General features: G+C 43.4%; 1 protein-coding gene across 1 annotated transcript in view; it reads left to right on the top strand.

Annotated features, from left to right (window-relative positions):
- The window catches only part of LOC310648260 (serine/threonine-protein kinase tousled-like 2), a 294,352-nt gene that overhangs the window by 31,147 nt on the left and 240,200 nt on the right, over positions 1-23,005 (top strand). Inside the window, exons 7-8 of the mRNA XM_083376011.1 lie at positions 11,552-11,647; positions 13,681-13,773. Coding sequence (XP_083232137.1) covers positions 11,552-11,647; positions 13,681-13,773 — 189 coding nt within the window. The remainder of the gene's footprint in view (positions 1-11,551; positions 11,648-13,680; positions 13,774-23,005) is intronic.

Genomic DNA, 23,005 nt, shown 5'->3' with positions numbered 1-23,005 from the left:
ATGGTAGGGGTCTCCCCGAGGCAGGCAAGCGTCATACAGGTCGTAGTTTAGACCGTCTTTGAAATGGCTGAGGAGGATGTCTTCTGGCCAGTTCAGCTTACTGGCGATGGCTCGGAATTCTTGGGTATATTCGGCCACTGTTCTCCTGCCCTGCCTCACCGTCTTGATTCTCTCCCGGGCCTTCCGGTCAGCCAAAGGGTCCTCGAATCGTCGCCTCAAGGATGACATGAATCGGTTGAAGTCGTTGAGTTCTGGGGCGTTGGAGTCATGCAGGTTCACCACCCAGTCTGCAGCCGTCCCGTCCAGGGCAGATTGCACAATTCGGATGCGTGTTTTGTCACTGGGAATGTCCCGTCCGTACTCTTCCATGTAGCTGAGGACTTGGGTTAGGAAAAATCCCAGTCGTGATGGCTCCCCCTTGAACTTTGCTTCCAGGGGTGGGAATCTTTGGCTGGATCGTTGTCTGCGCCGCAGAGTGTATCGCTCCTCATCTCGATCCCCGTCTGTGGGTCTGGGGGGGTGGGTACCGCTGAGTCAGCGGCTCCTGTTCCATTGGACGGCCCTGGGGTTTCAGGTGTTGGATCCCTTCTGTTACCCCTCCAGTTGCGACCCCAGGTGTTGTGGTTTCCAGCTCTCTCCTCCTTTAGTGAGCTCAGGGTTGTTTTCATCAAGTCAAGAGCTTTTTCCAGAATCCGCTCTTCCTCACTGGCGTGCAGGGAGTTCTCCATCTCTTGTTTCCATTCCGGTTGGTGGTCGCTCCGTCTCAGGGTCACTTCTCTCGAAGCCTTTTCCCACTCACATTTCCTTCCAACACCCATCGACCACCGGGGTTTTCGTTCGTGCTGCTCCACCGTTTCCTCCCAGGAGGAATATGATGCTTCAGCTTCCCAATGTTTCTGGGAATACGGCTGGGAGGAAGGCTTCGTCTCCGTGGGGCTTCCTTCTCTTCTTGCTTCATCGTCAGACATCATATTTATTTGCAAAGTCCCCCGGTAAGGTTCTTCTTCCCGGGTTGACTTTCAGTGCAAGTCCTGTCTAATGTCAGGACCCACCCCAAACCACGTCTTAGGAAGACAAAATTCTTGGAGTCAAATCTATTCCAAAAAGAATCTTTACTATGACATGCTTGGTTGTAGGAAACGAGACAGGACTTAATATTTCCACGAAGTAAACCCTTATAAAGAGTTCCCGGTTTAACCCCCCTTAATCCCCATTTGGTCAGTCCCCCATCCTTCCTCTCGTATCATCCATCTCGTGGGAAAAAGGAAGTTAGGACCCTTCATGTTTATTGCTCTCTTCCGTGACAAAAGCCAGATGCTAGCCCCCCCTTTTGTTTCCCCAGTTCAAAAGGCTTCTCCTTTCCTTTGAAATGCCTATTGCCGGTTCAATACACATTTATTCTCTTCTCTTCGGGAGATGGCAGAATCCATGGGATAATGTTTGAAACATTCCATTTATGAATATGATATAAATGGATTCTGACATTAATAGAAAGTTATGTGGAAGGGAAAAGTGTGGAAGAAAAAGGTGCACAAGCAGCAGGGATGACCGCAGCCTGGAGAGGATTGTCAGGAAAAGGCCATTCAAAAGTGTTGGGGACTTTCACAAGGAGTGGACTGAGGCTGGAGTCAGTGCATCAAGAGCCACCACACACAGACGGATCCTGGACATGGGCTTCAAATGTCGTATTCCTCTTGACAAGCTGCTCCTGAACAACAAACAACGTCAGAAGCATCTTACCTGGTCTAAAGAAAAACAGACCTGGTCTGTTGCTCAGTGGTCCAAAGTCCTCTTTTCTGATGAGAGCAACTTTTGCATCTCATTTGGAAACCAAGGACCCGGAGTCTGGAGGAAGAATGGAGAGGCACACACTGCAAGATGCTTGAAGTCCAGTGTGAAGTTTCCACAGTCTGTGTTGATTTGGGGAGCCATGTCATCTGCTGGTGTTGGTCCACTGTGCTTCATTAAGTCCAGGGTCAACGCAGCCGTCTACCAGGAGATTTTGGAGCACTTCATGCTTCCTTCCACAGACGAGCTTTATGGGGATGCTGACTTCATTTTCCAGCAGGACTTGGCACCTGCCCACACTGCCAAAAGCACCAAAACCTGGTTCATTGACCGTGGGATTACTGTGCTTGATTGGCCAGCAAACTTGCCTGACCTGAACCCCATAGAGAATCTATGGGGCATTGCCAAGAGAAAGATGAGAGACATGAGACCGAACAATGCAGAAGAGCTGAAGGCTGCTATTGAAGCATCCTGGTCTTCCATAACACCTCAGCAGTGCCACAGGCTGATAGCTTCCATGCCACGCCGCATTGAGGCAGTAATTGCTGCAAAAGGGGCCCAAACCAAGTACTGAGTACATATGCATGCTTATACTTTTCAGAGGTCCAATATTGTTCCATGTACACTCCTTGTTTTATTGATTGCATGTAATATTCTAATTTTCTGAGATTGTGGATTTGGGGTTTTCATGAGCTGTATGCCATAATCATCGCAATTATGACAAATCACGGCTTGAACTATCTTGCTTTGCATGTAATGAGTCTATCTCATATATTAGTTTCCCCTTTTAAATTGCATTACTGAAATAAATGAACTTTTGCACAATATTCTAATTTTTCAAGTTTCACCTGTATTCTGACTTGCTTAAAAAGATTAATCTTGGAAGTACAACTAGGAAGTATTTTCATTGCTTATTCAAAGAAATGAATTGAAGAAGAGTGTTCATCTTCATCACCTTTTAAGCAAAATGTTACAACACTGGAGGTATATAAGTACACAGGTCTATAGTTGCAAAAACACGCCAACTTGTATATGTATCATGATATTGCAGCTATCCTTCATGGTTATTGTCAGGTTTTTTGCATGTAATTTCCTATATCTGCCTCTTAAGCAGGGGATACCACTGGCAGATTATGCCACCCAGAGTCACCTTATTGGGGAGATGGGTAGCATAAAAATGTAATAAATAATTTCCCAATATTTTGTTTAAGTACAGGTTTGTTTTTCTCAGGGTCCAGGATGTGGCCCTTTACTAAGCCTATTACTATGAGAAGAAAAAATGAGGTGATAGATGGTATTTGAGGATGCTTGTCTAAACATTTTTTTTAATCTAAATCATTTACCATGTGGTCTTTTCACATCCCCAGAGAATGCTCGAGTCCAGTAGAAGACAAAGGATACAGGGGGCAGTAGAGTCTGAGTTTTTGTTTGCTATACTCATGTACTCTGTGTGTGTGTTAAAAAAAACCAAAAGTATAAAGACATTTTAAAAATTCAAAATTGAAGAATTCCAATCAAACCTTTGCTTTGTAAAAAAGAAAAAAGTATTTTCTCATCGTTTTCTCTCAGTAGATATAAAGGACAACAAATTCTTTCAAAGGTTTTGCTTCCTGAAAAAAACTTAGTTATCATGACAAACCCCTTCAAACTGAACACAAATATAATTTTAGAATAACTGTATCATGTAGGAAAGGGACGCAGTGGCTCAGAGTGAGCGCCTGTTACTCGTTCCAGCTTCTGCCAACCTAGCAGTTCGAAAGCAGGTAAAAATGCAACTAGAAAAATAGGGACCACTACGGTGGGAAGGTAACAGCATTCTGTGCACCTTTGGTGTCTAGTCATGCCGGCCACATGACCACGGAGACATCCTCGGACAAGCGCTGGTTCTTCGGCTTTGAAACGGAGATGAGCACCGGCCCCTAGAGTTGGAAACGACCAGCACACATGTGCGGGGGAACTTTTACTTTTACCTTTATCATGTAGGAATCTTGAAAAATATGAAATTTAATGACTGTAATGTATTTAATTGCATAATGTTTCCATCATGCTGCATGAGTTCAACGGGGCTAAGAGTGTTTTGTTGCTGATTTTTGTTTGTACTTAGTGTCCGATGCATATCACTGCAGTGTCTTCAACAGTAGTCAGCCAGCATTGATGGTACCAGTTACCCTGATACTCTTTTTCTGTTGTAGCAATGTCCTGGTGAAAAGTTTCACCTTGCTCGTCACTGACTGCACCTAGATTTTGGAGAAAGAAGTCCAAGTGTGAATGCAGAAAATCTTCAGTTATATGTTGCACTTCATGGTCTTGTATGCTGTAAGACTTTTCTCAACCAGCTGAAAATTCTCAACTACATCCTTGAATGCTTTCCAGGAAATTTTCTCTGGCCTCACTAACACATCTTCGAACCACTTGTCATTGATGATGTATCTGATCTGTGGTTCAATAAACATGCCTTCCTTAACCTTGGCATCAGTTATTCTTGGAAAGAATGTGTCTTGAATAACAAAAAGCTTCACCTTCCTTGTTCATTGCTTTCACAAAAATTTTCGTCGGTCTGTGTTTTATATGAAGCGGAGGCAAAAATATCTTTATTGGGACAAGTGCTTCATATGCCCCATTTCTTCTGTCCTGGAACCAAATTCTTTCGGCATGACCATTTCTTTTTAATGTAATGTGACTCTCTTGCACAGCTGTCCCATTTGCATATGTAACAGCAGTACTTGGCACATCCAAGTTGCATTCGAAGCAGCAGAGCCACTACTTTCAGTTCTCCACAGATATTCCAGTTTTACTTGGTGCACTGGATTTGCTTCCAGAGTTCCATGTTTTCATATGTTTCTTCCATGTGTGTAGCATAGCCAATAGGTATGGAAGGGTGTACATTGCCATTGTGTAACAAGACAGCCTTGAGGCTTAAATCTGATGAATCAATAAAGAGATGCCATTCTAGTGGGCCATGGTCACAACCCAAAGCTGTGAACAAACTGTCAATGTCAGTATAGAAAACAAGGATGTGCAAAGAAATTTGTTAAATCATGTTGGCAGCTTCGAAAGACAGAAATTTTCATACCTGGTGAAAGCAGACACCATCCTTGTAGTCTTGAACCCAATAGATTTGATTTTGACAAACCTTAGTCCTTGATCAAGTCATTTAATTCTGCCTTGTGTTATGAGATGGGGCTCACCAGACATACACACTTCAAAATCCAGATCATTGTCACTGTCCGTGCCTAGCTGGTGCATTACAGTATTTTTGTTTCATCTAAGCTCCATTTGTGGCTTTGGTACTGGCAGATTGTCATCACGTGATGCTAATCTCATGTCTGAAGGCAGATTGGGGCATTTAATTGATTTCTTATTTTTAGCAGAGAAACCAGCGACATTAATCAGACAGAAGTAACAGAAGTGTGGCAGGGACTGCAGCACCTAACCAACCACAAGGGCAATACGAGGAACACGGTTAATACCAGTGCCTCATTGGAAGAGGAGCTGAATATCTTCTTTGCTCGCTACGAGGTGAAAAGGCCAGACCCCATAGCCTCTGCTGGCCGGCCTTCTGATTCTCAGCCACTCACCCTGTGTGTACATCAAGTGAAAGCTGTACTGAAGGCTGTGAATCCCAGCAAAGCTGCAGGCCCAGATGGGGTGCTGGGGATAGTGGTTAAGAACTGTGCCGATCAATTAGCAGGGGTCCTGACAAGGATCTTTAACATCTCCTTGCAAACAGCCTGTGTACCATCATGCTTGAAAGCAGCTACCATTGTCCCAGTCCCGAAGAAAACAGCAGTTGAGTGCCTGAATGACTACAGACCTGTTGCATTAACGTCTGTAGTGATAAAATGCTTCAAAAGACTGGTTCTTCAACATCTTAGGACATGCCTCCCACCGGACTTCGACAAACATCAATTTGCCTACAGGGGGAACAGGTCGACAGACGATGCCATAGCTACTGCTCTACACTCTGTAGCAAGCCATCTAGAGAAACCTGGAAGCTATGTCAGGATGCTTTTCATTGATTACAGCTCAGCTTTCAACACCATTCTGCCAAGCATCCTTATTGAAAAGCTGACTGACTTGAAATTTTCCCCCTCCATCTCCGATTGGATTAAAGACTTTCTAAGGGACCGGCTACAAACATTGACAGTCGGGTCTGTTTTATCCACCCCCCTGAAGCACTGCACGGGATCGCCACAGGGCTGTGTGCTTAGCCCATCCCTGTACTCATTGTACACATACGATTGTGTATCGTCCGACCCATCTACTGCGATAATTAAGTTCGCAGATGATACCACCATAGTGGGTCTTATTACAGGTGGAGATGAAACAGCGTACAGTGGGGAGATACAAAAACTATTCTCATGGTGTCTAGCAAACAACTTGCACCTGAACATCAGCAAGACAAAGGAGATGGTGCTAGACTTCCGGAAGAAAAGAGAGGAACCTGCCCCACTTTACATTGGGGGGGGGCTGTGTGGAGAGAGTTTCCTCCTTTAAATTCCTGGGAGTCTACCTCTGTGAAGATCTTAACTGGAAAGCCAATACAACCCAGGTGGCCAGAAAGGCCCAACAGAGACTCCACTTTCTCAGGGTCTTGCGGAAGAACAGGGTAGAACAACGGCTAATGACCTTCTTTTACCGGTGTACTATAGAGAGCGTCCTCTTGCATTGTATTGTGGTTTGGTATGCTGGCCTGACAGCCGCGGATAGGAAAGTATTACAGAAGGTGGTGAGCACAGCACAAAACATCATGGGCTGTCCCCTGAAACCACTGGATGACATCGCCAGGGCTCGCTGCCTTGGAAGAGTGAGGAAAATTCTCAGGGGCGACTCACACCCTGGTTGGTACCTCTTTACTTTCCTACCATCGGGTAGGAGATACGGGAGTATAGCCAGCCATACCAACAGGCTGAAGAACAGCTTCTATCCATGGGCTGTTAGGCTCTTGAACGGGAAATAACTATGTATGATTGACTTGCGAGGCCGGTGTGTTGTGTGCTATTAGCTCACATGGTGTAACAAGATGGTGGATTTGTTGCCACTGTGAGTTGGGGGGGGCACGGAGGGAGGCTCAACCAATGTCAATGTATACATGGTTGAACTTTGACAATAAAGGTTCAATTCAATTCTGTTGGGTGATCATTCTGTTCTCACCATATCATTGGAACAGGAAATGGCATTGACTTCCAGGTTCCTCTGAGCCAAGCTCTAAGATCAGCAGCACATCTTGTACAACAAAATGTGAGGAGCTCAAGCCTTGTCTTGATCACCAATCTTACAACCAAAGTACAGGTCATACACTTTCTTAACAAGTCCAGTCACTGTGTGTCTTTGAGGCATTAAGCGTGCGCTCACCACAAATGTAGGAGGTGTTGTGACTCAGGGCCAGCCTGTGGGTCCGACAGCCGGCTCCGATGTATCGGAGGACTCAGATGTGGGGGAGGAGGGAAACGAACCGGCTGATGATGATTTGGAGGCTTTGCAGAGTCCTCAGCCGGGGACCTCTTCTCAGCTGCGTGAGCCCGAGAGTGCGGAGGAAGATGACCCACAGCTGGCCCTGTTCAAGGACGCCCGATGCAGGAGGCAGTCGAGCAGGAACAAGCAAAGAAAGGCTGTGAGACTCCTCGGGAGGAGGCACAGGGAGACCACGCCCTGAGCTCTCTATAAAAGGAGTGTTTGGGGAGGGGTTGGTTGCTGAAAGCAACTTTTCCGCTTGAGAAGACAAGCTCTAGTGTTTTTGTTAACTGCGTAATTAAATCTTGGCAGTAGCCTTTTAGCCTTGGACGCTCTCCAGACTCTTCTTTTTGAATAGGGGTTGCGAGAAGAGGGCTGGTTCAGAACAGGAGAACACCTGATTTTTCTATCTGGACAATGGTTGGATGATTTGGGAGGGGGCTCGCCATCTGTTGTCCCCCTGTCATGGTCCGATCATTATCTCCTGCGGCTGGTCTTCCATTGTGCCACCCCCCGCTGCCGGGCTGTGGAACCAACCAGATGGTTCCGTCCCAGGCGCCTAATGGACCCAGAACGGTTCCAGACGGCGCTTGGGTCCTTACCTATCTCCCTCACTCACAGCCCGGTCGATGCCTTGGTTGATGCCTGGGAAAGGGTGGCTACCGAGGCACTCGACCGTGTTGTACCCTTGCGACCCCAGACTCGGCACAGATCCCATTGGGCTCCATGGTTTACTGTGGAGCTCCGGGAGATGAAGCGTCGGAGACGGGGTCTAGAGAGCGGTTGGAGGTCCACCCGGTCTGAATCTGACCGATTGCGACTAAGAGCCTTCACAAAGTCTTACCTCGCTGCGATGAGGACGGTGAAGTCTAATTACTTCGCTGCCCTCATCGCGTCTGCAGATAATCGCCCAGCCGCCCTGTTTAGGGTGACTCGCTCTCTCCTTAATCGGGAGGTGAGGGAGGAACCCTTACAGGGTCGGGCTGAGGAGTTTAGTCATCATCTGGTGGACAAAATCGCTCAGATCCGGACCGGTTTGGACTCTGACTGGGCAGAGTCTGGCATGGAGGATTCAAGCGGTCTTGAGCATGTTATCTGGACTGAGTTTGACCCTGTTTCTCCCGATGATGTGGACAGGATTATGAGGAGACTGAGCTCCACCACTTGTTTACTGGACCCGTGCCCCTCCTGGCTGGTTTATGCGGCTCGGGAGGAGACACGAGGCTGGTTCCAGGCAGTAATAACTGCTTCCTTGAAGGAGGGTATCTTCCCCGCTGCCTTGAAGGAGGCGGTGGTGAGGCCCCTCCTCAAGAAGCCTGCCCTGGACCCGGCTGTTTTAAATAACTATCGTCCGGTCTCCAACCTTCGCTTTTTGGCGAAGGTTGTTGAGAGTGTGGTGGCGCATCAGCTTCCTCTGTTCCTGGAGGAAACTGATTATCTGGACCCGTACCAATCGGGTTTCAGGCCCGGGTACAGCATGGAGACGGCATTGGTCGCACTGGTGAATGATCTCTGGCGGGCTCGGGACAGGGGATGTTCCTCTGTCCTAGTCCTTTTAGATCTCTCAGCGGCTTTCGATACCATCGACCATGGTATCCTGTGGCGTCTCAGTGGGTTGGGAGTGGGAGGCACCGTTTTACGGTGGTTCTCCTCCTACCTCCTGGGCCGCTCGCAGTCAGTGTTGACAGGAGGGCAGAGGTCCGCTTGTGGCCTCCCGGCTAGACTACTGCAACGCTCTCTACATGGGGCTGCCCTTGAGGACCACTCGGAGGCTTCAGCTGGTGCAGAATGCAGCTGCGCGAGTTGTTATGGGAGTTTCCCGATACTCCCATGTAACACCTCTTCTCTGTGAGCTGCATTGGCTTCCGTTTGCCCTCCGGGTGAGATTCAAGGTGCTGGTAATGACCTATAAAGCTCTAAATGGCTTGGGTCCGGATTATCTAAGGGAACACCTGCTGCCGGCATCAACTTCCCATCGTCCTGTGCGCTCCCACAGGGAGGGCCTTCTTAGGGTACCGCCGGTTAAGGAATGCCGGTGGGTTATCCCCAGGGGAAGGGCGTTCTCTGTGGGCGCGCCGGCCCTTTGGAACCAGCTTCCCACGGAGCTTAGGACCGCCCCCGACCTTCGCTCATTTCGTAGGGACTTGAAAACTTGGTTTTTTGAGTTGTCTGGCCCAGACTGAGGGGTTTTAATTATTTAATTAATGGGGTTTTAGTTAAGTTCAGGGATTAATTTAATCTTAGTTTTAATCGTTTTTAATTGTATATGATGTATTTAACTTTTAATTTTCCCTGTAAACCGCCCTGAGTCCTACGGGAATAGGGCGGTATATAAATTTAAATATAAATAAAATAAAATAAATAAATATCACGGCTGTTTGGACATTGGCTTGAGATTTCTGCTGTCACCAGTCATCCTATAGCAAGTCTATAACTGGGTTACTTGTTAGGTAAATTACATGTACTGTACATAGGCAGTGCTATGCCTTGAAACAATTGTATCAAAATACATGGACATTGATATCAACCAAATGAATAGCATTTGTGCATGCGAGCTGCTCTCATAGCGTTTCGACGCAGCATCCATCCAGTCCAGCCCAAGCATGTCTAGGCATGCCCAAATTGTACCAGTTCCACATGTGTTATGCAATATGCCCTGAGTGCATGCCTGGACCTGCATGAGCTACACAAAGCATCTTACAACACAAGTGAAAATTAGTAAAATTAAGGATGTGAGGGCGATCTGGCTGCGACATCTGTCACCCCATTGATCGCCAGGGTTGATTCGGCTGATCTGGCTGGCTAGGCGGGTGTCCCCTTCCTCCCTCACCGCTCCATGTGCGTCCCTCCCGAAGCTGCGCGCTCGGTGGAAGAGGACGACCATCCCAGATAGAAGGAGTGTACCGATCTTCGGTCAAGGGTATACGATAGTAAAATTAAAATATATATAAGAAGAAATTAAAAAACAAGGTTTCATAATTAGCAGCCAAAAATCTATAAGATACACCCTTAAGTGTTCAGGAAGCAAAATCTTTGTTGTCCAGTGGAATTAGACTAAGGATTATAAAGGTCCATATTACCTGGCAGAAATTATACCTGAATGTGGCTTCTTTTCCCCAATGATTTTTAAAAATCATTCTTCATTCCCATTTAGTGTAGCTAAAGATAGTCTTTTGTTCAAGTGAAATACACTGTATAACAGAGACATATCTTTCTTCAAATATTTGAAGAGTTATCGAAAAGTCAAAAACTTTCACTCTGTTGCTCCAAAGAGCAAGTTATAGATAAGAGTCAATATGAAGTAGTGTTTAAGGCATTGGACTGACACTGGGGTGACCCAGGTTCTAATCCACCATTAACCATGGAATAGTTCACTCTTTTAGTATCTGGAAGACCGGGGGGGATCACTTTATTTTTTAAAATCAAGGCCTCCATGGCTATAAGAATAGGTGGTAGTAATACCATGAGAAAGATCAAGGACACTACCCCCTCCCCCAGTGTCCAGTGTGTCAACCTTCAACCAAATTTGGCTGCAGCCATCTTTGCTTCGTTTTCGGTTGCCACAGTAATGGGAGGGGGGAGATGTATTCTTTTAGTTTAGACATAACAGTAAATTGCTCTGTGGGAACCAAGGTCAAGTTACCTAAGTTTTGGCCGGCTGAAGCTACCCTTAGAAAGCCTGCCAAAGTAGTTAATTGGGGATTAGGATTTATGACACACTGCAGGTGTGGGGAGTTCAACTTGTTACTTTGTAACCTTGGAGGGGGGAACTTTCAGTCTTGGTTTCACCGTTGTGGGCTATTAGAATTTAGAAGCCAACCATTTCTCACCTCAAAAAGTTTATACCTTATGAATCATCCATTCACTTTTCTGCAGTGCTTCCTCAAATTCCATCTTAATATACATTCAAGGAAAAGGGACCTTCACCTTCAAGAACAAATTTAATTTCTAGATGTTACTATTCAAGTCATTGTCCCAGAACCCAGCACTTTGTCAAACTTTAAAAAAATCCTTTCAAAAAAGTCTTCAAACTCTTTCTACGAAAACTATAAGGCAGTTTACATTATCTGTATGAGCAGACAAACTTGGCATGAATCTTGTGTTTACACAGCTTAAAATGTTATTCCTGGCCTCTTAACGGGCCTTTGGGTGTAGAACTAGTAAAGAATTGGGTATAAAACAACCTCTTAAGGCTGACCAAATTCAGCTAGTTAGCTTAAAGCCTTTTCTTTCAAGTAACAGTGGAGAAGAATATGTTTTGTAAAATACTGTACCTACAGATTATATGCTACATCTTTTCTTATTACAGGCCCAGCAAGTCAATCCTTCATCAGCAGTTTCAGGGAACACAGAGCATTCCTGCACCTCTCAAAAACAGATTTCCATCCAGCACAAACAGACACAGGTACAAGGCAACTGAATAACATAGTGCAAAATTCTATCTTACTAAAATCAAATATATTGTCCATCTGAGAAAGAAATGCAAGTGTACTCTGGTTTCTCTTCAGATCATGAAAATCTTTTGCCTTTTACTAGAGAAAGAAATGAAAGCTTATGAAGTAAGGACATAACACTGCCAGAAGAAACTTCAAACTTAGTAATTGATCATTTCTTCCAAGAATGCTTAGCTTTAGGGGGCATTGTTGAAGTAAAACAGTCTCCATTGGATAACAAATTCCAGAATATTTTTGATGTTGTTCCTGCCTCAACCTTCCAACTTCTATTTTATTCTGTAATCAGCGGCTTCTGCCCTTTAAACAATAAATAAAATCTTTTGTTTTTCTTTAGCAATGAAAATATTGTTAGTCCTGATTTTTCCCCTTTGTAAAATGGATATTCAGTTCAATTATGTCCTAAAGATTTTCTCATTCTTTAGTATGCATGATGTATTTCTACTTAGGCTTCTCAGTTTTTTTAAATATTCATTCTTGCTAAGAACACCTGGATCAAGACAAACATTGAACATCTTTTAAAATTCAAGGAACCCAGGAAGTTCCTTCACTTTTGTTTTTTGCTGTTGATTGCTTTAAATTATAAATTTAAATTCCAATTCATGTAAGGCTCCATTATAGCCTTATGTAGCTGAGGAGATGCAAGGCACATTTTTCTGTCAGAGGACAATGTGTTTTAGGAAACCAAGCTAACTATTTTCAGAATATTTAAAAATTACTTGCTTTTGTAAGTGAAAGCCTGGGTCTATTACATATTGTTTAACTTTTTCTCTTTTCCCAAGGCTAGAACTTGTATCAGACTTTGTCCTTTGCTCTTTTCTTTAGATTGTTCATTTGTTTGTTTTTAATGTTAGCTGTGTTTCTTTAAACCTCCTATTTCTTTTTTCCTCTGTCTGAGGCATCTGGCTATTTGGAAGCATTTAAATCCCCAAATGTCTAAAGTATATCCCTCTGTCACTTTTCCAGTGAACACTAATGTTGCTTTTTTGGGACAGGTTAATTGTGAGCTCACCTCAGCCACTCCACCACAAAAGAGCAGAATTTCATGTGCTAGTACTCATTGCCATGTGTACAAAAATGAAGATTCAAATCCCAGTTCAGCCTACATTTAGGTTAGCTTGGTGAAGAATATTATCAGTGATCTTGTAGTACTGTAGCCTAGACATGCTGGCTCATACTGCCACCAGTAGGGCTTCTAATTGGATCGAAGTGATCAAGTCTTTCACAATTTTATCTGCTTGCCAAGTTTTCAAGAGATACTGTTTTATCTGTAAACCACCCAGAGGCATGCAAGTGTAATGGGATAGATAGATAGATAGATAGATAGATAGATAGATAGATAGATAGATAGATAGATAGATAGATAGATAGATAGATAATTATGAACCCGAGATATCAAGATGGTGATGCTTGTACCTCAGCTTTTTCCTGTCAAACATGGGCCTTCTCTACTTCAACTCCAATGTGCTCTTATTTAAATGCATAGGGAAACTGAAGAACATGTTCACAGGGAAATTGTAGACACTGAGTGATAGTTCCATTTTTTTTTAAAAAAAATTGAAACATCTGTGGCATCCCTCTTATACAGACGGAATCTTCTGGGAGATAATTATTTAATTCCCTTTTTTTTACAAGTGAGTCTGTGGGTATCAAAAACATAATGCCTGCGGAAATAGTTTTGCCAGCTTCATTATTCATTCAGTGCTTGGAGCAGTGGCATTAAATAATTGTGGGGAAATTCAACCCATTTCTTTCAAGTAGACCAGATAAGGCATTTTTTTTTACAAAGTTGAGAAGACCAGGCTTAGTTATACTTTTCATCAGATGTTTTGACTTCGTTTAAAAATAATCCTCCTGGTTAATTGTAAGACATTCCACTCATTTATTGTGTTGTTTCACACAATGGAACTATATGCTAGCTTTTGTGTTCATAACATATTTGACTACTTTGTAGATTATTTCTTAAGAACTCTTTTTCCCTCTCAAGTCTGATCTTACAGTGGAGAAATTATCTGCACTAGAAAACAGTAAGAACTCTGATCTGGAGAAAAAAGAAGGCAGAATAGATGATTTATTAAGGGTAAGTAGTTGTAAATTCAAAATCCCATATTTAAATTTCTAGCCATAGAATATATCTAATATAAATGTAGGCAAGAGGTTAGTGATATCATTTAATGTTTATGTCAATGGAAACAAATTATCATGGAGAAAATCTTAAGTAATCACTGAGAGTTGACACTGACTTGATGGCATATAACTCTATGTAACACAATTTTTGTTCCTGGCTTCTAAGTGTTATATTTCAACTGCTTATGTCTAAAGCCTATGTAAAAGCAGCTATATTCATCACAAACTTAGATTTTGTGACCACAGCCTACAAATGTTTCATATTTGAGGGGTCCTTGGTGCTCTCTGAGCTTGTTTTCTTGCAGATGTTTCATTACCCTAACTAGGTAACATCATCAGTGCTAGTAAGGAGTGCTGTTTGCTATCAGTTTATATTCTGGTGTCTTGCCTGTCTGTGTGGGTGGGGGTGGTCTTAGGGATTCTTTGGTTAGGCTTTTTACTAATGGTTCTTTGGCAGTTCCTTGATTGGGGTATTTCTTACTTGATTGTTGGTCTGAAGGTGACCTTGGAGCTAATCTATGCTGATCTGAATGCTGATTACTGGTGGGGAGGTGCTGGAATCTTTTTCTCTTTTGGGCTGGTTGATTGGGGAACTCAGGCACCACACAGGTTATATAGAAAGTAAACACAGGGTCAATCATGGACTCAAATGTCTATACAACCAAAGGGGAAAGCATGAGCAATAAACAGGGTGAATTAGAAATTCAGATAAAAGAGGGCAGATTTAATTTTAATTTTAATTCCATTTATATCCTGCCCTTCTCCGAAGACTCAGGGCGGCTTACAAGCTTAGCAGATATGATATTGTTGCCATTACAGAAACATGGTGGGATGAAACCCACAAATGGAACACACTGCTAGAGGGATTTAAATTATTCAAAAGAAACAGACCAAATAAAAGAGGAGGTGGAGTTGCTCTCTATATAAGAAATAACTACATCTCTAAAGAATTAGAGCAAATCAATGATGAAAACTGTCTTGAATGCATTTGGGTGGATATACAGTAAAAGGGGGGAAAATGACATTGCCATAGGTGTATACTATAGGCCACCCAACCAAACAGAGGAAATAGATGACCTTTTTGCTAGTCAGTTAACTAAGGTATGTAGGAAGCACATCAGAATAGTAATGTGGGACTTGAACTACCCTGACATCAACTGGGAGACAAACTCTGCACCAAGTGGAAGATCAAACAGATTCCTGACAAACCTAGCAGACAACTTTTGTCTCCCAAAAAGTAGACAAAGGAACTAGGGGATTAGCCATATTGGACCTAATTCTCACTAACAGGGATGAAATGATAGAAGGTGTTGAAGCCACAGGAACCTTGGGGGGGGAATGATCATGCAATACTGGAATTCAACATTATGTAACCACAAGCAATAACACACAGTCAAACTAGAGTCTTGGAGTTCAAGAGAGCTAATTTCAATAAACTTAGAGCTTGGGAAGGATTCCATGGATGAGAATCCTCAAGGGGAAAACAACTCAAGAAGCTTGGGAAATTTTGAAAAGTGAGATAATAAAAGCCCAGTCTAGCACAATACCAACAAAGAAGAAAAATAACAGCTCTCAAAAGAAACCAGCATGGCTGCATAAAGAACTCTGATAAATTGACAGATAAAAAGGACAAGTATAAAAAGTGGAAAGAGGGGCAGATAACTAAGTCAGAATATGAGCAAATAGCCCGAGCCTGCAAAGATGAAGTGAGGAAAGCTAAGGCTCAAAATGAACTAAGGCTTGTGACAAAAGTGAAAAATAACAAAAAAAAAAGCTTCTTTCAACATGTAAAAACAAGAAAAAAGTCAAGGAAATGAAGCAGGGCACAGGCTGATAGAATTTTGTCAAGAGAATACGATGGTCATAGCAAACACTCTTCTCCAACAATGGCTGTGGGCCTTAGAAAAGCTGAGCAACAACAAAGCTAGTGGAGGTGACAGTATTCCAGCTGAGCTATTCAAAATCTTAAAAGACAATGCAGTAAAAGTGCTACACTCAATTTGCCAGCAAATTTGGAAAACTCAACGGTGGCCACAGGATTGGAAAAGATCAGTTTACATTCCAATTCCAAAGAAAGGCAGTGCCAAAGAATGTTCAAACTATCGCACCATTGCACTCATTTCTCATGCTAGTAAAGTAATGCTTAAAATCCTACAAGCTAGACTCCAGCAGTATTTGGATCGAGAACTACCAGAAGTACAGGCAGGATTTCGAAGAGGTAGAGGAACTAGAGATCAAATTGCCAACATACGCTGGATCATGGAGAAAGCTAGAGAGTTCCAGAAAAACATCTACTTCTGCTTCATTGACTATGCTAAAGCCTTTGATTGTGTGGATCATAACAAACTGTGGCAAGTTCTTAAAGAGATGGGCGTACCAGACCATCTTATTTGTCTCTTGAGAAACCTATATGTGGGCCAAGAAGCAACAGTGAGAACTAGACACGGAACCACTGATTGGTTCAAAATTGGGAAAGGAGTCCGGCAAGGCTGTATACTGTCACCCTGCCTATTTAACTTATATGCAGAGCACATCATGAGAAAGGCAGGGCTAGATGAATCAAAAGTTGGAATTAAGATTGCCGGAAGAAATATCAACAACCTAAGATATGCAGATGATACCACTCTAATGGCAGAAAGTGAAGAAGAACTAAAGAGCCTCTTGTTGCGGGTGAAGAAGGAGAGTGCAAAACTTGGGTTGAAACTTAACATTAAGAAAACCAAGATCATGGCATCCGGCCCTCTCAATTCCTGGCAAATAGATGGGGGGAAAATGGAGGTAGTGACAGATTTTATTTTCCTGGGCTCCAAGATCACTGCAGATGGGGACTGTAGCCAAGAAATTAAAAGACGCTCCTGGGGAGGAAAGCCATGGGAAATCTAGACAGCACACTAAAAAGCAGAGACATCACCCTGTCAACAAAAGTGCGTATAGTCAAGGCTATGGTCTTCCCAATTGCAATGTATGGCAGTGAAAGATGCACCATAAAAAAGGCTGAGCGCCTTTGAACTATGGTGCTGGAGAAGACTCCTGCGAGTCCCTTGGACTGCAAGGCGATCAAACCGATCAGTCCTAGAGGAGATCAACCCTGACTGCTCTTTAGAAGGCCAGATCCTGAAGCTAAAACTCAAATACTTTGGTCACCTAATGAGAAGGAAGGACTCACTGGAGAAGAACCTAATGCTGGGAAAGATTGAGGGCAATAGAAGAAGGGGGCGACAGAGAATGAAGTGGCTGGATGGAGTCACTGAAGCAGTAGGCGTGAGCTTAAATGGACTCCATAAGATGGTAGAGGACAGGAACGCCTGGAGGAATGTTGTCCATAGGGTCGTGATGGGTCGGACACGACTTCGCAGCTAACAACAACAACAAATACCACTTTACAATGCCTTGGTAAGGCCACACTTGGAATACTGCATCCGTTTTTTGTCACCACGAAGTAAAAAAGATGTTGAGACTCTGGAAAGAGTACAGAGAAGAGCAACAAAGATGATAAAGGGACTGGAGGCTAAAACATACAAGGAATGGTTGCTGGAATTGGGTATGTCTAGTTTAATGAGGAAAAGGACGAGGGGGGACATGATAGCAGTGTTCCAATATCTCAGGGGTTGCCACAAAAAAGAGGGAGTCAAGCTATTCCCCAAAGCGCCTGAAGGCAAGACAAGAAGCAATGAATGGAAACTAACTAAAGAGAGAAGCAACCTAGAACTAAGAAGAAACTTCCTGACAGTTAGAACAGTTAATCAGTGGAACAACCTGCCTCCAGAAGCTGTGAATGCTCCATCGTCATCATCATCATCATCGTCATTGTCGTCGTCGTCGTCTCTTTTGCATAGTCTATAGATGATGTTGTTGTTAGCTGCGAAGTCGTGTCCGACCCATCGAGACCCTATGGCCCACTTCACTTCACATTCTAGGATGTCTGGCTCGAGGTCAGTGACCACCTCATCGTGCTTTTCAGGGACGTTAAGCTCGTTCTTGTATAGTTCTTCTGTGTAATTTTGCCACCTCTTCTTAATCTCTTCTGCCTCTGTTAGATTCCTGCCATTTTGGTCCTTTATCGTGCCCATTTTTGCATTAAACGTTCCCTTCATCTCTCCAATTTTCTTGAAAAGATCTCTGGTCCTCCCTATTCTATTGTTTTCTTCTATTTCTTTGCACTGTTCATTTAAGAAGGCATTCTTATCTCTTCCAGCTATTCTCTGGAATTCTGCATTCATTTGGGCGTATCTTTCTTTTTCTCCCTTGGCTTTCACTTCCCTCCTTTCCTTAGCTATTTGCAAAGCTTCCTCAGACAGCCATTTTGCTTTCTTGCATTTCTTTTTCTTTGGGATGGTTTTGGTTGCTACCTGTTCTACAATGTTGCGAACCTCTGTCCATAGTTCTTCAGGCACTCTGTTTATCAGATCTAATTCCTTAAATCGATTTGTCACCTCTACTGTATATTCAACAGGGATATGATCTAATTCATACCTGAGTGGCCTAGTGTTTTTCCCTACTTTCTTCAGTTTAAGCCTAAATTTTACAACGAGAAGCTCATTGGTCTGAGCCACAGTCAGCTCCTGGTCTTGTTTTTACTGACTGTATAGAGCTTCTCCATCTTTGGCTGCAGAGCATATAGTCAATCTGATTTCTGTGTTGACCGTCTGGTGATGTCCATGTGTAGAGCCGTCTCTTGGGTTGTTGGAGAAGAGTGTTTGCTATGACCATCATATTCTCTTGACAAAATTCTATCAGCCTGTGCCCTGCTTCATTTTGTACTCCAAGGCCAAACTTGCCTGTTATTCCGGTTATCTTTTGGCTTCCTACTTTAGCATTCCAATCCCCCATAATGATAAGGACATGATTTTTGGGTGTTAGTTCTATAAGGTGCTGTAGGGCTTCATAGAACCGGTCAATTTCATCCTCTTCAGCACTGGTGGTTGGGCCATAGACTTGGACTACTGTGATATTGAATGGTTTGCCTTGGATTCGAACTGAGATTATTCTGTCATTTTGAGGACTGTATCCCAGTATTGCTTTACCTACTCTTTTATTGACTATGAAGGCTACTCCATTTCTTCTGAGGGATTCTTGCCCGCAGTAGTATACCTGATGGTCATCTGAATTAAATTCACCCATTCCTGTCCATTTTAGTTCACTGATACCTAAGATGTCGATGTTCAGTCTTGTCATCTCTTGTTTGACCACATCCAGCTTTCCTTGATTCATGGATCTTACATTCCAGGTTCCTATGGAGAAAAAGTCTTTACAGCATCGGACTTTCCTTTCACCACCAGACACATCCACAGCTGAGCATCCTTTCGGCTTTGGCCCAGTCGCTTCATTCTTTCTGGCGCTACTAGTACTAGCCCTCTGCTCTTCCCCAGTAGCAAATTGGACGCCTTCCGACCTGAGGGGCTCATCTTCCAGCGTCATATCGTTTTGCCTTTTGGTAATATCCATAGGGTTTTCATGGCAAAGATACTGGAGTGGGTTGCCATTTCCTTCTCCAGTGGATCAGTTTTTGTCAGAACTCTCTGCTATGACCTTTTCGTCTTGGGTGGCCCTGCACGGCATAGCTCATAGCAACAATGAATTATGCAAGCCCCTTCGCCACAACAAGGCAGTAATCCATGAAGGGGAAAGTGGCATTAATACTTCACATAATCTTGATTCTGTCTCTCTGTTAATGCAGCTTAGAACTGTGTGGCTTTTTTGGCAGCTGCAGCACACTGCTAGCTCATATTGAAGTGATTGTCCACTAGGAGTCCAAGATCCCTCTCACAGTTACTACTATTGAGCAAGGTACCACCTAAACTATACCTGCGCATTTGGTTTTTCTTGCCTAAATGTAGAACCTCACTTTTTCACCATTGAATTTCATTTTGTTAGACAGTGCTCAATGTTCAAGTCTCTCAAGATCCTCCTGTATCTTAAGCCTGTCTTCTGGAATGTTGGCTATTCCTGCCAGCTTGGTGTCGTCTGCAAATTTGATGAGTTCCCCATCTATCCCCTCTACCAAATCATTGATAAAGATGTTGAAGAGCACTGGGCCCAGAACAGAGCCCTGGAGCACCCCACTACACACTTCCCTCCATGTAGATCCGGTTCCATTGAGGACCACATGCTGACTACGGCTGGTCAGCCAGCTACGAATCCATCTGGTGGTGATGCTGTCTAACCCACATTTTTCTATCTTATCAAGTAGTAGGTTGTGACCTACTTTATCAAATGCCTTACTGAAGTCCAAGTAAATTATATCCACAGGATTCCTCTTGTCCACTAATTTTGTCACTTGGTCAAAGAAGACAATAAGATGTGTCTGGCATGATCTGTTTTTGATAAACCCATGTTGGCTTTTGGTAATGAGTTTGTTTGCCTCTAGGTGTTTGCTGATTTGCTGTTTGTCTTTTCCAGAGCCTTCCCAGGTATTGAGGTCAGGCTGATTGATCTGTAATTTCCTGGATCCATTTTTTTTCTTTTTTGAAGATGGGAACTATATCAGCTCTTTTCCAGTCCTCTGGTAGTTCCCCAGTGCTCCAGGATCTTTGAAAGATATAGTTCAGTGGTTCTGAGATCACATCTGCCAGTTCCTTGAGAACCTTGGGGTGTAATCCATCTGGTCCTGGTGATTTGAACTCGTTTAGGCTGGATAGGTGCTCACTTATCATTTTCTTAACTTTTATTTCTAATCTGTCTTTTACGGTACTGTTTTTAATAGGTTGGGCTGTTTTTTCCCTTTGTGTAAAGACAGATGCAAAAAACTAGTTAAATAGTTCTGCTTTCTCCCTGTTGCTTGTCACCTTCTTGTCACTTTCTCCCACTAATGGGCCAATCATTTCCTTGCCTTTTTTCTTCGCCACGACAAGGTAGTAATCCATGAAGGGGTTATAGATGTTATTAATGTCTATGTGTCTATTGATGGCTGATTTGTCAGAGTGCCAGGCTTCTAGAAATTTCCTGGCATTTTTGGATTCGGACTGGTCTAGCATTGTCTCATTTTCCCAATTGAAACTATGGTTAAATCTGTCTATATGTTGTGAAATTAAAGAATTTTCAGCATGCCTTCTGACTGCCAGATGGTGTTCATGAATGCATTCTGTTAGTCTTCTGCCTGTTTGTCCTATATACAGGTAATTCCCCAGGTACGAGTGTATATTTAGCACATTTTCACAAAAATAAATTAATTCAGAAAGGGTACTTAAATTAGAAATTCAAAACTGTAACCAAAAAGAGGCCTGTGTAGCCATGTGACTTGATTTCAGTTTCTACTGCAGTGGTGGCCATTTTTATTTCTGTGACTTGCCTGGGCTGTTCTTGTCCCTGATCACATGGCCAAATGAGTTGAGCCGGCACCAGTTTTTGCTTTTGCTGCAATCTGCTACTGCCTGAGCTCAAGGGCTAGAATTACTTCTATGTATTTTAAAATATTTTTTGTTACTCTATATACTTTGCAAACACAACAGTTTGCAAAGTACAGTACTTAAAAAGCAGAGCAATTCCCAAACTGCTTGCAAAATGTTTGCAAGCAGTTTGGGAACTGCTCTGCTTTTTAAGTACTGTACTTTGCAAACTATTGTGTTTGCAAACTATTCAGCTTTTATTTTGGAAATTAGCATATATTACTGTAGTTTGCAGGTTTTAAATTTAAATTGCCTCCTGAAGTTGTGGGTGGCCCATCCCTTTCATCCACACCTGGAATACTGCATCCAGTTTTGGTCACCACGATGTAAAAAAGATGTTGAGACTAGAAAGGGTACAGAGAAGGGCAACAAAGATGATTGGGGGACTGGAGGCTAAACATATAGGGAACGGTTGCTGGAATTGGGTATGTGTAGTTTAACGAAGAGAAGGGTGAGGGGTGACATGATAGCAGTGTTCCAATATCTCAGGGGCTGCCACAAAGAAGAGGGAGTCAAGCTATTCTCCAAAGCACCTGAAAGCAGGACAAGAAGCAACGGATGGAAACTAGTCAAGGAGAGAAGCAACCTAGAACTAAGGAGAAACTTACTGACAGTTAGAACAATTAACCAGTGGAACAACCTGCCTCCAGAAGTGGTGAATGCTCCAACACTGGAAGTTTTTAAGAGGAGACTGGACAGCCATTTGTGTGAAATGGTATAGGGTTTCCTGCCTGAGCAGGGGGTTGGACTAGATGACCTCCAATGTCCCTTCCAACTTACTTATTATTATTGCAAGCCCAGAGTTCTGCAAGTCCCTCCCCTCCCCTCCCCTCCCGTCCCCCCCTCCTCTCCCTCTGGGTGCCTGGCTGGCTCTTAAGCTAGTGGTTTTTATTAAAGCAATGAAACAACACCCCCCCACCCCCCCCCCCACCCCCGCTGAAGACACTTGAGCTGGCTAGCAGCAGTTGTTTTTTTTAAAAATATAATTGTGATGGCTTGCAAGCCCTGCTTGGAGGCAATTTAGTTCCTGAGCCAGCTCACCGGAAACAGTTAATCACCGGCTGGCGGGAAACCCTCCCAGTTCAGTTAACATGTCAGCTATTGGAGGAAATAGTAAGTCAGATCTTCATTCATTTAACAACCTATTTGATTTAATGAATTTGATTTTAAAAATTTGTAAAATTAAGTCTGATTCATTTGACAATTTTTTGATTTAAGAGCCTATTGGCCATGCTCCATTAGGTTCATACCTCGGGGACTACTTGTAGTAGTTGTTGCAGTTCTTACATTGTATTATTGAAGGAAAAGTCTTCATCAAGGTTCAGTCCAAGCCGGCAATAAACAACATGGCGAGTGCTTTAGAAAGAAGGTTGCAGTTTATTGAAGAAGAGAGCCAGACAGAAAGATGGCTCTGGAAGAAAAGAGAGTGAGCACATGTAGGGAGTGGGTTTTTATACCCTCTGGAGCCTTTTGTTTGGAGTTGTTCCTGTGGCATGAACTTTGACCTGAGTCTGAGTGTGCCCTTTGGCATCTGTGGGTTAATCCTATTATGTCCTGTCTTAGAGTTTGGGTGGGGTATGTAGATTTTAGGTGTCTTTGTCTTCCTAAGCTTCTAGCTGGGGGCCTCCAACCTTCCTGGATTATTTACATCTGCATTTCTACAGAGCTGGTTTCTGCTTGGTGGAGGGAGACTTGGGGCTATTAAAAAACTGGGCATGCTTTTCTGCCTCTTTTAAGATGCTTTGAGGAAATATAATATTCTGCCCTTTTAATATTTCCTTCTCGGGGGGTGTGTGACTT

This window comes from Vipera ursinii, assembly GCF_947247035.1.
Source record: "Vipera ursinii genome assembly, chromosome: W".
NCBI lineage: Eukaryota > Metazoa > Chordata > Lepidosauria > Squamata > Viperidae > Vipera > Vipera ursinii.
The sequence above is the reverse complement of the archived record's forward strand: the minus strand, read 5'-3'. Positions and strand labels throughout refer to the sequence as shown.